The sequence below is a fragment of the Peromyscus eremicus genome, chromosome 11 (assembly GCF_949786415.1).
Source record: "Peromyscus eremicus chromosome 11, PerEre_H2_v1, whole genome shotgun sequence".
NCBI lineage: Eukaryota > Metazoa > Chordata > Mammalia > Rodentia > Cricetidae > Peromyscus > Peromyscus eremicus.
This window is the reverse complement of record NC_081427.1, coordinates 9,027,420-9,043,387: the sequence shown is the minus strand read 5'-3', so window position 1 is coordinate 9,043,387 and position 15,968 is coordinate 9,027,420. Positions and strand designations below refer to the sequence as shown.

Below are 15,968 nucleotides of genomic sequence, written 5' to 3'. Positions count from 1 at the left end.
TAGCTCTCTTCTTACTTACATCACATCAGTAGACAGAGCAGTGCTGAAAATAGTCGAAGCCAAAGATGATGTGTCAACTGAGCAGTGAATATGATACCATTTATAATTTTCACATAAGAGCTTAACAGCACCAGAGGTTGGAACTTAAGAACAATTAAGATGTCAGCAGAAGATATACCTCTGTGGACCCATAATTACAGGTTAGCAGCTTGTGCCCTCTGTTCTAGACATTGTCTATCAATTCAAATGGTTAGAAAGCTCTAGAATTTATTTGTACGGCCATTCCAGTGCTTGGCCGTGTTTCAGATTTGTAGATAAGTGAATTGATCAAGATCAGAGCACAGCATACATTTCAGGTAGAAATGTTTATTTTGTACAATAAAAAATGATCACAGCAGCTGTAGCCCCAAGTCTACCAGATCTCAGGCTATGTCCTTGACTCAGGTTCTCAGCTAGCTAAGAAACTTTGCTTGGATAGTTAGCTTTCCACAGTATTTCTTCTTTAACTTCTTGTTCACCAGATAGACATTTGTGTGCATATAGAGGATAATATGCCTCTAAATCATGAGAACATACTTGACGGAAAGTCATTTAATACTTAAGATAGAGGAGCGTCTTAATTCTGTTCTGCAACCATCCAGTTTTCACAAGCAGCTCTGTCTCCATGTATGAGCCTCCAATAAAGCCAATTAATGAATGGCTGTCTCTAACTTTCTAGAGATGGGCAACCAGGATATCTGCTCATGTTCTCTCTACAGTCTCTCTCCCTGCTTTCTCCCTCTTATCTTTTATTAGGTTTGCTCAGCCCCCTTATGTCACCCTAGGTAATAGAAATGACTCCACCATGGATATGTTAACATTTTCCCATTCAACTATGCCATTTTCATCTTCGTGGAAAATACCATGCAAAATATTCATCCAGGCCCATTCAGTTTTCACTTGAAAGCAATTTTAGCACAGTTCTTTCAAAGGGAACAGATACTGATGAATATTTAAGTAGAGCAGATAATAAGAAAATCATAAAGATTTATTTAGATATGATATATATCACCTTGCATTTTAATTTTCTTTGGAGTTTCTGCAAAATACATTATCTTTCAAAGCACATGGGCTATATTTTCTGGACATATTCTAATATCTAGTGTCCAGGAGATCATATGGGATTAAACAAGCAGAGAAGGGTCAGTCAGCCTGGGATTTGTTCCACATTCTACCTATTGTCTCTCTACCATCTTCTCTGCTGTGAAATGAAAAGGTAGCATCGAGAAATGTTAGCATCCACACAGGTTGTTATTAACTCTAAATGTGGCAGTATGTGTTGGCTCTTCACATGGTATCTGCACAAAAGGAAACTCTGCATGAGGATAGTATTGTTATTATTCTTTCCTCATTTCTAGTCAGGGAGACATAACACATGGCTATGTTATCATCCATCAGTAGCTCCAGCACATACTCTGTACATGAGAAGAAATAAAAATGTATAGCATGAAACATGCAAATAAAATTATATGGAAAAATATATATGTAAGGCTAAGTATGGATTCATTAAATTTCCAATGTGTCCATTGACTTGTTCATATTTTAATTTTTAGAATAAATTCTACAAACTTACCAAATTCTACTGTATATAGCTGTACCTGGACTGTTTATCAAGAGTGGCCATTCCTAAATATTGAAAAAGATCCTAGTAATTATTTTTTCCATTAATCCATATTTTAAGTACCTGGTTAAAAAAAAAAAAAACTTCTTAAGAATTCTTAGACCTGGACTTGGAGAGATGGTTCAGTGGTTAAGAGTACTTGCTGCTCTTGTAGAGGACCTAGGTTTGATTTCCAGCACCCACCTAGCAGCTCACAGCCATCTGTAACTCAAGTTCCAGGGGATTCACCACTTCCTCTGGGTACCAGTCATACATGTGATGCACAGCTATACATGCAGACAAAACATTCAAACATATAAAATGTCTAAAATACATAGAAATGCCTAAAATAGTGTTTGTAATTCTCTCTGCTGTATAAAAAGAACAAAACTGGTCACTGCTTAAAATAGAATTTTGTCCCTTTTTCTCTTCATACCTGTGTTATATTCATCCATAATGACCATGTCTGTGGCATTCCTACATCCAATTTCACATTTTGGGGACATTTATCCTTTGTTTCCAGTAAAAGCAGTGAAAACATCCTGAACGTTAGTGATAAGAATTCCACCAGGAGTGTAACCATGTTGAAAATACTTCTTTCAAAAACAATAATGACATCTGAAGCTATAATACCATGTTGTATTTATTCTTGAATAGCTATCCATTGACTATAGCCCAGTTCAGATTGTGTTAAGTGCAGGAACTTGGAAGACACTTATAGTTCAACTTTGCTGAGAGCATGCCAGATTGAGGGCCAAAAAGTTTTTATTCCTGAAATAATGGGCTTGAGAGCTCTTGGCCCTACTATCACTCGTCTGATTAGAGGCAGTATTCCTTAATTACCTTCATATATATTTATTCTATATTAAATTATCTAAACAATGCATGTAAATACATGCTGTGTTTTCATATTTATCTGTATATACAAATATATATAGAAACACGATGAAAGGAAAAGTATCAGCTCAGGACCCCAAGACCAAGCTTTCACCACAAAGGAGATTTATTTGCCCCAGGGGGACAGAGGGCAGGGAATAAGAGAGAAAGGCAGGAGATAGGACAAGGGAGATGGGGTAGGAGACAAGGGAAAGGGGGCAGGGTATTTGTTTCATAGAGGGACAGAGTACTGCCTCTGGATAGAGAGGAGACATGTGTGACACATAGGAAAAATGACAGTTTATGTGGGCTTTAGATTGCTGGACTTCAATACTTTCATAGCTGGACCTTGGTCATCAGCCTCAGGAGGAGGAAATGGCCAAATAAGGAGGCTACCTTTAAGAATGTAATCTAATGGTTTTTAGCAAGGCAGAGGGAATGGGAGAGAAGGGCCAGGCCTTCCAGAGCCACGCTCACCACAGTGGAGCTAGCCACAGTCCCTTCACACGAGGCTGGAGAAATAGCTCGGCAGCTAAGAACATGGGATGCTCATTCAGGGTCCTCAGTTCACTTACCTGCACTTACATTGTGGCTTGCAAACATTTGTGACTCCAGTTCCAGGGGGTCTGAGGTCCTCTTCTGGTCTCTGCAGACACCAAGCACCCACTGGCACAGACATGTATGGAGTCAAAACACCTATACATGTAAAAGAAAATGAAAAATAGATAAATATATAAAATGAAGAGTAAAAAAATATACAAAAAGAATATTGCTTTCCTTACTCTTTGTTGGACTCCACTTACTGTTCCTCACAACGATTTCTCATCGTGTGCCAGATTCCTGGATTTTATTCTCGTCTTGTTTTTCCCTTTTCAGTAAACAATGCTTGTAACCATCATTCATAAAAGCAGTGCTTGGCTTTATTAACAAGGATACATTGTCCCTCTTCCAAATATAGCACACAAGGCATCTCTCTGTTTTGCCTTGACAAACTAAGGTTTTATTTGTGTAGCTTTCAGAAAACAAACATAATTTCAGCAACGGCATGGGTGTCTGTCAAAGTGTCAACTCCACTGCAGAAGAGGCCACTTATTAGATCTCCCCGGGGAGGCTAGCGGCACCGTCCATTGAGTTCTAAGAGCTCGTGGGAAGAGAAGGGACTGTTTACAGAGGAGGTGAGAGGAAAGGAACACGTTTGCGGAGCTGATGAAGCACCAGCCCCGCCAAATGTTTGCCAGGAGGACATTTGGTTGGGTGGAGTAAGCTGCAAGGTCAGTGGAGCTCTGGAACTCATACAGGAGAAAAACGTTCAGTGGCAGAGATTAAGGGGAAGGTGTATTAAATGAAAGACTTCTCATAGAAAAATGGCAGTTGTTTATCCATGTTAACAGGCTGGATTTGTATAAGATATACCAAGAGCTAAAGAGCTCAGCAAGTCGGAGGGCTGTAGTGAGCCCCGACTCTTACAGTGCCTTCCTCACTGTCGTCCATACAACCCTATAAAATAGCAGTTGTGACATTGATATTTTTCTAAATCAAGGTTTTTGCCATGTAGCCCAGAATGTCTTCCCAGAGTAGATCAGTGTGGGCTTGAACTCACAATCCTCCTGCCTCAGCCTTCTGAGTGCTAAGGATAGAGATGGCCATCGCTATCCTTAATCAGTTTCAGTCTTTCTAATGCTACCCTAACTACCCATTCATGCAATGTTTTCTGTGTACCAGATACCTAAAACAAACTGTGATTCCATGATCCCATGGGATAGCTTTACCCTAAATATAAGGAATTCCTTCTTTGCATTGATGGGCCCATGGCTTCTTACATATTTTGTTCTCCGTGGTCACAGGGTCTGTTCTTTACTTTACTGAGCTGTTGTTGCCCTCTTTGTATGGTAGATACTTTATTCTCATGGCTGGGGCATTTTAATTTAACAGCATAAATTTGAACCGTGATTTTCTGTCTTGAAATTCTCAAAAACTGCCTTTCTCACTGGGACCTACACAGAGATTTAAGTATTTATCAAGATCTGACCGGGTAGCTCAGCAGGTAAAATGCTTGCTGTCCAGCTTGATCATTCCCCATGGAAAAAAGCTAGTTGTGGAGTTGTCTATCTGCTGTCTGAGCACTAGGGAGTCTGAGAAAGAGGGATCCCAGAAGCTTAGTAACCAGACAACCTAGCTGAATCAATGATCCCTACATCCTGTGAGTGATCCCTGTCAAAAAATGGAAAGCGAAAGTGATCCTTCCTGAAGGAAGACACTGAAGGGTGACCTCTGGCCTTCTCATGCATGTCAATTAACACATGCTCACCTCCCCAGGCTGTATCTGCATACATGCATGCATATGTACATGTAAACATATTCACACACAAACTCTCCATCTCTCCCTCTCTTCACCCCCCCCCATGATAATGGATGATACTTTTGAAGAGCAAATTCATCAAAGTCAAAATTATTGTGATTTTAAAAAAATAACTTTTGGAAAGTTGCTCATCCATCTAAAATTTTATAGCCCACATCCTCACAGCCTTGTTCCTCCTGCAGGAACCAGGCACACATGTAGTGCACAGACATACATGCAGGCGAAACATTCATATACACAAAATAATAAAATCAGTCTAAGCAAAACTCCACACCAAATAGCGACTCAGCCTTCTCCACCACTCCTTCCTTACACGTCTAGGTTTTACCTTGATAGAACTTCATGCCACTGCACATTGTGAGCTTGTTCCCTGGCATTCTTCCCGAGTTCGGGTCTGCTGCTCACCAGTGTTTTTCCTCAACCCTTCCCTTTTCTGCTTTAATTTAGACAGAGTGGGAGAAAGTCATTTCATTCATCTTTCCTATCCTAGCATTAGTCAATAAATGTTTTGAAGATGTAGGTGTGTGATATATGAGTGTATATGTACGTGCTCATGTGTGTGCAGGAAGTCATGTGTGTTTGGTATGTGAGAAGGTGCATGTAGAGTATGGAAAACAAGCTGATGTGTCCTTCTCCTTTGAGACAAGGTCTAGAGCTCCCAGATTAGTCTAGACTGGCTGACCAGGGCAGCCCAGGGGTCCTTTGTCTACCTTCCCAGCATGGGGATGGCAAACACCCACCTCCTTGTCCAGTTTTGTCTCGTGGGTGCTGGGGATTGAACTCAGATTCTCCTACTTCCACGGCTAGCGTTTTACCATCTGATCTTTTCCCAGCCTCCAAAATGGTTTCATTCAGTTTTAATATTATTTCTTGGTCTCTACTACTTGTGCCTTCTTGTGTGAATCACAGGATTAACAGCAAACACATTTTTAGAAGAGAATTTATTTTTGCCTGTAAACAATTTTCAGCAAGAATAAACACTGATGTTTGGTTTCCTGAATGAAGAATGTACTTCTGTGAAAATGAGGCAGCGCACTGAGTCTCTCCTTTTGCCCTTCATTTTCTGACTGCTTAACACAACTCTTGGGCACAATGAGATTTTATTTGTGTCTGTGTTGTTATCTAAGTTTTAAACTGCTTTGATTATTGTATAAAGTGTATTGTTCATGATATGTTAAATTTTTTTATTACCTTTATTTCTTTATGGTGGCTGAGAAGGCACACTTGCAGTCAAATACAACGAAAAAAAGAAAATCTGTATAACACAGTACCACCAATCTTTAAAATCCCTCTTAGGAAATACAGGCACTTTTTCTTAGATTTTTCATAAATATTTCAATAGTTTTCATTGTGTCAATTAGCCTGTTCTCCTAATTTTTTGCCCATCATATGATAAAAGTATTGAAAGTTAATTGGAAAAGTAAAATCCTGAACTCGTAAGTTCAAATTCTGACCTCATCAGGGGAATCTCTCCTCCAGTTTACTTTCAGCTTTTATTGTTTTGAGAGAATTCCTTACACACTCTAAGCAAATTGTTTCCTTGATGTGCCATCATTACCTTTATGTTTCATTTGGCATATGGCCCTTATGAAATGATAATTTATAAGAAATAGTTGCTAGGAAGTCAAAATTGTGCTGTGTGACTTGAAATTGGAATCTAATATAGTGCACATGGGGTACAGGTTCCAGTATGTAGACATTTGCTGTAACTCAGCATCTCTACTGATCTAAGATGTCACAAAGCAAATGTCCTTATAGTGATTGTTGCTAGGACAGTAAATAACTAGTCACCTCCCACTCATAAGAAGGATGCTATTTCCATTTTACATGTCAATTTGACAGTAGACGTGAATATTTTTGAGAGACAGATTAAAAACAGTGGCCTGGCATCATCTAAAAAGACCTCAGAAAAGAAACAAAAATCAAGATTCAGTTTAGAAACATTGACACTGATTTTAGTAATTTGTGTGAAGTCTTCTCAAAGCAGCCTAGACATGTTGAGAAGATGTGAAGACTTTGGGGACAGCCACGTCAACTCCTCACTCTGCCTTGCTACTGGGATGGCCTTTTCCTTCCCCGACAGGTCTACTGTATCCCAAGTGCATTTGTTCCTGTAAAAGCTTTTCAGAGAAAAAGGGACATGAAATCTTTAGGGATTTACTTTACAGAAAGCAGAACAGCCAGGCATGGGATGTTACGGTACTAATTACATATACTGAGCCCTCTTCACTTGGCATCCATCCCCAGGCATATACTCTCGCTTCCCTTCCCTCTATTCTGGAAAATGGCCTTACTGCTAAATTTATTACAAACTCAGTAAAGTTAACATAATGTTAATCTGAACACATCTTGAATGTTCTCAACTAGGACAATAAAGAACTAATTGTCTGTGCTTCCTTATTAAATATTTTCCTCTGAGATTTTTTTTTTTAACTCGTGCTGGAGATCAAACCCAGGGCCTTCTGCCAGAGCCACAATCCAGCCTAGGTTTTAGTTGTGAAAAATGTTCACATGTTGGATGTGTATTGATGTTGGTTCCCTTTGATGTTGGTTAGCAATGAACCCCCTGTAGGTGTGCTTCCCCCCCACCCCCCCCCCCCCCCCGTATTTTCGGCTTACCTCTGAAACAGCATGTGAATTGTCATTTGATTAGATAGCATGGACTGTGTTGGGTCATCTGTGACGGATTAATTTTGTTTTATTCTTTCGAACCCCTATTTTTTTTTTATGTGTGTAATGCTCCCCCCTGCCTAGACCTGGTTAACCGTCTCTGCGAGCAGGTCCTCAGTTTTTTACTCTGTCCCTCCTTTCCTGTCCTAGCCCCATCTTCCCCCGGTGTCGACTCCGTCCCCTTGCAGCGCACAGGCAGCCAGCACGGGCCGCAGAATGCCGCCGCCGCCGCCGCAGCCACCTTCCAGAGGGCCAGCTACGCCGCTGGCCCGGCCTCCAACTATGCCGACCCTTACCGACAGCTGCAGTATTGCCCCTCCGTTGACTCTCCGTACAGCAAATCTGGCCCTGCCCTCCCACCCGAAGGCACCTTGGCCAGGTCCCCATCCATTGACAGCATTCAGAAAGACCCCAGGTGGGTAAAACCATATTTATTTACTCTGAGAGGTATAAAAAGGTTTTATAACCCGGTCTTCTCTTGGCGCTCTCAGTGACAGGACATTGCCTTTGCCTTCTTGTTATTGGCTGAGGATGAAAAGGTTGGCTTTTCTTGGGTTTTACAATGTTTGTGTGATATGAAATGTAGACATGTAGAATGGACCCCTGATATCTCCTATGGATCAACACCCAGAAATAACACATAAAGAACTACTATAAGAACAACTTTGGTTGCTTATGGGTGTAGCCCTCTGATTGGGTCCAGAGGGGTCTTCAGTGAAGTGGAAGCAGCGGCAGGAGCTGGGCAAAGGTCTCATGTGACCTTCAGTGTCACATGTCCTCCTGCCACCTGAGAAGAAGAATTTGTTGCCAACCTCTGTCTTTCTGTTTATCAGAATATGAAGATTCCCCCCCCAAAAAAAAATTATTCTCAAATTTGAGAAATCAGAAATTAGTTGTTTGGAGATTGGTAAGAACTTGGCTGTGGATTGTTGGAGATACAATTCGATAAGGTGTATTTCTCTTTCACCTTCTTGTTTCCAGCGGCAGCTGGGGTTGTCATGGTCCTCTGCTTCTGAAGTTGGGATTGACTCCTTGTGAGTTTATATAGATGCTGCAGTCCCATGTGCACATGTACAGATGTGTATGCTCTCACACATATAAATGTATCTATACATATACACAGACATATATGTAACCTGCCCTTGTGAACACTCTAGATAGGTGGAGATGCCCGTATTTCTTTAGGGCTGGGCTTGAATGTGATGATACATTTGAAATTCATCTCCAGGCATTTCCCTGAAAGGGCATACTGCTTCTTAGGTACTGTATCGAGAATTTACATGGTTTCCCTTATAAAGAGAAATTGCTTCTTCAAACATGAAAGGCGAATGGAATCATTTCGTACTGTGCTTACAGATAGCTGCCTCAATACAAATGAAACCCACATGGAGGGCCCTCACTAAGTGTTGTGTTTGGTGCAGTCTGCATTGTAGCATTGAATTGTACTAAAGGCTCGCTTCTGCCTGCAGGAGGTTGAAAGTATAGCTCAGCCCCAGAGCTCAGTGCTGGTCTCTGGATTTTCAAGCTTTCACAGCAGTCAGAAGTCTCTGAACTGAAACCCACCTTTCATTTTTAAAGCATGCATGGTTAGGACATTCTTCAGAAACTATTTTTATCACCCTTTATTTGGAAATATGTTATTCTTAACAGTAAAGCAAGAATATATGGAAATAAAACATTAGCAAAAGCTGAAGAGATGCTCATATAAAACACTGTATCAGACTGGACATTGTTTGACGTTCACTTTGTATATTTAACTTGAGGATATACACGCATGTTATGTTGGATATTATGTGTTCTAGTCTCCCTGCTCCTGCTGTGTTAAAACACTGACCAAAAAGAGCTTGTGGAGGAAAGAGCTGATTTGCTTATGCTTTCTAGCCATAATACATCATGGGGGGAGTCAAGGCAGGAAGTCTAGGAGGAACTTGAAGCAGAAATCATGGAGAAGGCTGATTCCTGGCTCTCTCCTTCTTCACAGGCTAGAGCTTGGGTAGCTTCATTACACCGTACAGAACCGCATGCCTAGGGATGGTGCCACCCACAGTGGGATAGGCCCTCCTGCATCAATTTGTAATCTGGACAAATCCCACACAGACATGCCCACAGATGAATCTGATAAAGACAGTTACTCAACTTTGTCCCTTTTATTCAGATATACTTTCAGTCAAAGCCGGTGTTGCTCTATAATTATGGCCATCTCCTAATGCACTATTTATTCCAAGTTTGCCTCAACCTCATGGTCCTCCTGCCTCAGCGTCCCATGTGCAGAGATTAGAGGCATCAGCTACCTCATGAGAATAAGATTATATCTGCAATAAAAAAGCTTTAAGCATTCCTATTAAGGAATTTGGCTTAATAAGAAACTAAATTTATGTTTCTCTGTGTGCACTCTAGCTTCTGTGCTTTGTATTGTGTGTTAGAGGCACTTTATTTTATGAAATGGAATAGCCTTCCTTTCTATATTGCTGTCACTTTCATAGGTTTGTTTCTTTCTGTCTCTTGTCACAGCTTTTACCTTTTCAAGTTACGGATTATGCTACTTACATTTATTGAGTGCCTGCTATACACCAAAGAGAGAAACACCAGTAAGAAATGGTACAAAGAGTAAGAGACTATTGGCCACTAATCTTTAGTATGTGTTAAATTTATAATGCAAATTAATACTGTGGCTTATAAGTTCATCTTTATTTTCAAGAACACTAGATGCTGGCCTTAAGGATGTGTGTAAATTCTGAAAATTTCAGCATGCTAAGCCCAGACATACAGACAGAAAAACAGGGAATCCTGGCAAGTACCAGGAAAGAATGTTTTGTCCTGATATAAAAGACAAATAAACCCAGTAATATCTGGAATGAAGAATAAAACACAGTAATGCCTTTTTGCAGGGTGTCTTTAAAACTCTTATTGTTCTTGTTATGGATTCAAAAACTATGTGACTCTTAATTCCAAAGTATTGACTTTTAAAAGACATTTTCCATTTCTTTCAAATGATAATTTTTGGTTGTTTCCAGGCGCATAGTAGAGCTAAGTGTGCTAGAACAAAGATATCTAACTTTTAGGGCTCAAGAGTATCTACTCTGTTATTAGAAGCTGATGACTGGAGTCTTTCGAGCCCCATGCCTCTTTCACACTTCTGTATGTAGTGTTCATTAGCCTGGAAGGAATGTCCAGTTTGCTGTCCACAGCCCAGTGAGCCAAGGACAGCTACAGGCGCTGTCCAACACACAAGCCCACAAACCCACCGGTCACATGACGAGATGGTTTTGTGATTTGTTTGTTTGTTTGCTTTGCATGTACTAGCATGAGTAGTTTTGTTCCCTTTGAATTTGCATGGCTCTTTCAGAGGTGTGGACAGTAGTTCTGGACGGCTGTGTGGCAGCAGGGAGAAGGAGGGAGTGATTTAAGTGGCTCCGATACAGCACAGCGATCAGGAGCTGTGTAGTTTCTGTGACTGTCATTCAGTTTTTCCTGGATCTGCCCCTTGGATCTTAACAGAGACCATTTTCTTTTTCATTAAAGAGTTGTAGAGTATTATTCAGTAAGATGTTTCCAAGCAAATATTGACTTTTAACATATGAATTTGAAGTCAAGCGAGTCTTGTTCACTCTCGGCACTGAAGCCCCAGAGGCTCCTTACCACTCTGAGTTACTTCCAGCCTTGGGGAGAGGAAGGACTGTTCCTGAGGGCTTGGAGTTTCTTTGTAGACAGTAGTGGGCTCAGTCACACAGATTCTGGGACAATGTTGATGTTTCTACTTTTCACTCTTTTAGACTCTATCAAATGTACAGAAAAACCTTTCATCCAAAGAGATGGTGGCATCCAGTTTCCTTTGTAAAGTCAGGGATCCTGGGGAAAATGAGGTTTTTACACATACATAATTCACTTCAAAGCCACATTTGCTGAAGGTTTTTTTTTTTAAACATAATTATATATTATTTTTTTTTTAAAAAAAGATGTGAACCTCCTGACTATCGGAAATGGTCGATATATACTTTGTACATGAGACCAAATATTGAATTTTTTCCTGTATATGTTAAATATACATGTTTAGATATGCTTATTGATAAGTTAAATATACGTGTAAGTCATAACAGTCGTATTATTTTAAAAGTTAAATAATGAAACAACTAGAAACATAAATAAAGACAGATGTACCGGTGTCTGCTGGAGGAACTATAAGTGGTCTCATGCATAAGAAGAGTAGAAGTTATGTTTAGAACTTTGGTGATATGACGTACAAATCACAACAGTTGTAGCAGCTCTAGTGAGTTTGGTTAACCCGTGTTCCAGGCTGGTGAAACTGAAGCACACTATTTTAAAAAAAAATTTCAAACATGCTGAAAGACCTCTTTCTCTCTCTCTCTCTCTCTCTCTCTCTCTCTCTCTCTCTCTCTCTCTCTCTCTCTCTGTGTGTGTGTGTGTGTGTGTGTGTGTGTGTGTGTATGTGTGTGTGTAAAATCTTGGCACACATATGTGGGGACACACATGCCAGTGTCCACACAGTGGCCAGAGGAGGACACTGGGTGTCCTGTCCTGCTGGGTCATGTCCATCTTATTCCCCTGAGACAGGGTCTTGAACTGAATTGGACCTAGGCTGATAGCCAACCACTCCCAGCAGTCATTCTGTGTCCACACCCATAGGGCTAGACTTACAGACATTTGCAACGCCACGTGTGGCTTTTTATGTGGTTTGGAAATTTGAACATAGGTCCCCATGCTTGTGTACAAGTCTTCATGTCAGTCCAACTGTCTCTCGGGTGCCAAAAAATCTCATTCACAAATGCAGTTTGCACTGTCTCTCCTTGTTGTTTTTGTTTTTTATCACAACAGAGCAATGTACACAGTAGCTTGTCTTAAATGAAGACGTCCAGCACAAATCAGCAACTGCGTTGTCAATTGGCTCTAGCATATTCCTATTCCTTGGAGTTGTTTTAAGTTTAAAAACTGATCAATAATATAAAAATGGGCACTTTTAGGGAAATATATATTTATGACTACTATATTTTATTTGCTATGTTTATATGTTATGAAACTTATTGTATTCGAGACATCATATTGTCTCACTCAATAATATTGCTTATCCACATATTATCAATGGGTAAACTACAGTAAAGAACATTGTCAGATGTTTTTCTCATTATTCATCAATGTGTTTCTAATCATACTATATATATTAAATGAACCTTCAGATAGAAAGTAGTTTTAAAATGCTCTACAAAGGTGGAGATTCGAATGTTTTTTTAAATCTTAATACTTAAACTATAGTACTGTGGAATTTAGATTATTATCTAGCTTAAGTCACATTGCTGGGATGTTTGCAAAGCATGTATAACATTATTCCCATAGTCTACTTCTCTTGGGCTATGAATCTCTGCAGATCCTAATATTCATTTCCAACACCCAGTTATCACTCACCTAAGTGGACCTTCCAAGTTTGAAAATCACTGTTCATTTCAATGAGTACAGCTACCCTATCTGTTCTCTTCCCTACCCAGCCCCTGTAGCCAGACATTCAAATTGAACCATTTTACAGAGTTGTTATAGAATAAGGCAGACACAGTGATATTGATGATACTGGCATTTACTGTTTTGTAGTTTTTATTTTGGAGAGGTCTCATGTAACTCATGCTACCCTCAAGCCTGCTATAGAGCTGAGGATAACCTCGAACTTCTCATTATCTGCCTCCACTGCTCCAGTACTGAGATTACAGGTGACCACCACCATACCATGTTTGAAGAAATACAGAGTGTCAAGGCCAGGGCTTCATGTGAGTAGACCAGCACTCTGCCAGCAGAACTGCATCCCCAGCCTCCACAGTAACGTCCATTGAAACAAAGTCCATGTCTCTCCTAGGTTCATTCTCTGGTCTTGTCTCTTATCTTTGATATTACGGGAGAATGTAATGGTTTTCTCTTCAAAAAAACAGTTACTTCACCCTCCCCTACCCAAAATGGCCATGCCCTCTGTCCCTTGTCAAGCTGCCACTGCCCTCTCACTGTCCTGTCTGATTTCTCATCTGCCCTACACCTCACCATTATTTGTAGAAATGGAATCAAGTTTACTTTGGACCACCTACATTTATTGTGGTTTTACCTGGCTGGTTAAATGAAAATGATGTTCATAAGTGACAGCCATGACAATTAAAATTAATTAATAATATGGCTCAGGTCTAGTGTTGAACATTTTATATCCATTATTCAAGGTGATCAGTCTAAGATCTCTATGGCATGACTCCCTCTTTAATTACCAGTTAACACGTTAAAAATGTTCTTGGCCACGGCTGCCTGTTTTTCCTCATCCTTAACCATGTAATGCCATACATTCTGCAGATCCTGCTTCAATATAACCTGGTGTGATATAACATCAGCAATGATTCTTCATTGTACTTCTTAGAAATGTGATTATTTATCCTCCAAGTAGTCTGAGGACAGGACTGAAGTGGCTGGAAGCTTCGGAGTTCTGACTTGTATGCATTTGCAACCCTCTGCTATTGGATGGGACCGTTGGATTTATCGTCTTCTTCCAACTGTGTAATGTGATGAGTTTTCATGATAAGATAATTAATGTGGGGGAACTTCTCGACTGTTTTGAGTCAAGAGAAAGATAATGTGCTCCTGGAACACAACCAGAGTAGATAGAGCTGGCTTTAGGTAGAAACGTTAAAGGAGAGCTCTGAAATGATACTTCCTATCATCCTGCCTTGTTATTCCATCACAAGTGATGATGTGAAATCCCATGTCTACCATGTACAACCAGTACTTATGTGTGACTTGATGTCATAAGTCACTTTTGTTTACCATCTTGCATTGAACAATTAATTGCCCTCAAAAATGGAGCACTCAAAATATTTGTTGTTGCTAGACAGGTGGTAGCTGACTGTCAGTTGTTAACCAGTGACAGTTAATTACCATCACCTCTTGAAAAGTTTTACAGCAAATTGGGGACATTAATTTAGAGATTCTGACATTGGCAGGAAGAAGATTAGCATTTCAAAGTCAAAAGAACAATACATTTTAGCATGAAGTTCCACTGTGCATGGCATATTATAATTTGATAAGTCCGGTAACTGAAAATCTTCCATCTCCTGAAGATCATCCCCACCACTTGAATGGTCTTGGTGCACTATGTGTGTTACCACATAGTAAATGTGTTAGGAAGACAAGAAAGAGGAGGAGGGGACAAAAGTGAGAAAAGGCACAGGTAAAGCTGTGAGGCATGTTACATAAATGAAGCCTGTTGGTGGCTGAGAGGAAAAAAGCATACACCCATCTTTGTTGTATTCCATTCTCAGTTTTCTAAGACATTTCCATATTTGCTTTGTTCTTTTATTATGTCTGTTGTTTAAACTTCCATGCTGGAGCTTGTCACCTGAGCCCCTAGCTTGGGGTTGCTTTAGAGATAAGACACCACACTGATGATGTTCACGCTGTGATAACTGGGTCATTTGCAAGAAGCCCTGAAGTCCAGGTCTCAGTCTGCCACATGAAGCTGCAGTGTGCTAAAGGGTGCTGTGTTAAGGGTGGGTCTCCTGACTTTCCAAGTTAGCTCAGTGGGTCACAGTGTTTTTTGACTCCATACATCAGGTTCTTTTTGAAAGCTTTATGGGTACCCACAGAGAGTGACCACTTCTTTACCTTGCACAGAAGCATCCCCAATCACTTAAGACATGGGGAAGAGAAACGTAAAATAACTTGGAATGTAGGACAGGTGTTTCGGTGGAATAAAAGTAGACTTCTGAGGGAAAAAAAATCAAAGTTTGTTAAAGATAGATGTTTGGAAACCACTGACTTAAAAGTCACAGTGAGGGAGCAATCACTTCTTGAACATGAGGGGGTGATATAAAATTAGTTTAAGGCACTCATATATATCCACTCCTGTGAGTATGAAAAAAGTAACCTTGGCTTTTTATTTGATTTACCTACATAGACTGTTTTGAGTATTCTTGATAAATAAGTGAGTAGAAGTAGAGTATTTCTTCTAAATACAGTTTATGCTCTCCCTAAAAGTGATAGTATTTATTTTTAATCATTTAATTTCCAAAAAAATATTTACCAATATCTACCATACCATATAAAATTAGCAGCAATAAAGAAGTTTGAGGTAATAAGCATCCAACATGACTCCCAGTAGTATTGCCTTCTGTTGTTTATATCTTGTGGTATCCTTGTCCATGTTGAATTTGAGTGGGCCTGTGTGCATAGCAGAATAATGCAGAGGGGAAATTTGTGGGTTGGGGAGGCAGAAAGCAAGTCAGAATTCTAGGGACATGCAAGCAGTGCTGTGAGCTAAGTTTGAAGGTATGCTTCCCTCTATCAGTTGAGTCTTTGGATCTTCCAGCTTAGCTCATAGAAATGGTGGAACACAGATTATCATGCCTGATGCTCCTTGTCCTGGGTTCCTGTGCAAAGACACCATGAGGT

General features: G+C 40.1%; 1 protein-coding gene across 1 annotated transcript in view; it reads left to right on the top strand.

Moving 5' to 3' along the window:
• The window catches only part of Ctnnd2 (catenin delta 2), a 413,610-nt gene that overhangs the window by 59,213 nt on the left and 338,429 nt on the right, over positions 1 to 15,968 (top strand). The window contains exon 6 of the mRNA XM_059276731.1: positions 7,695 to 7,959. Coding sequence (XP_059132714.1) covers positions 7,695 to 7,959 — 265 coding nt within the window. The remainder of the gene's footprint in view (positions 1 to 7,694; positions 7,960 to 15,968) is intronic.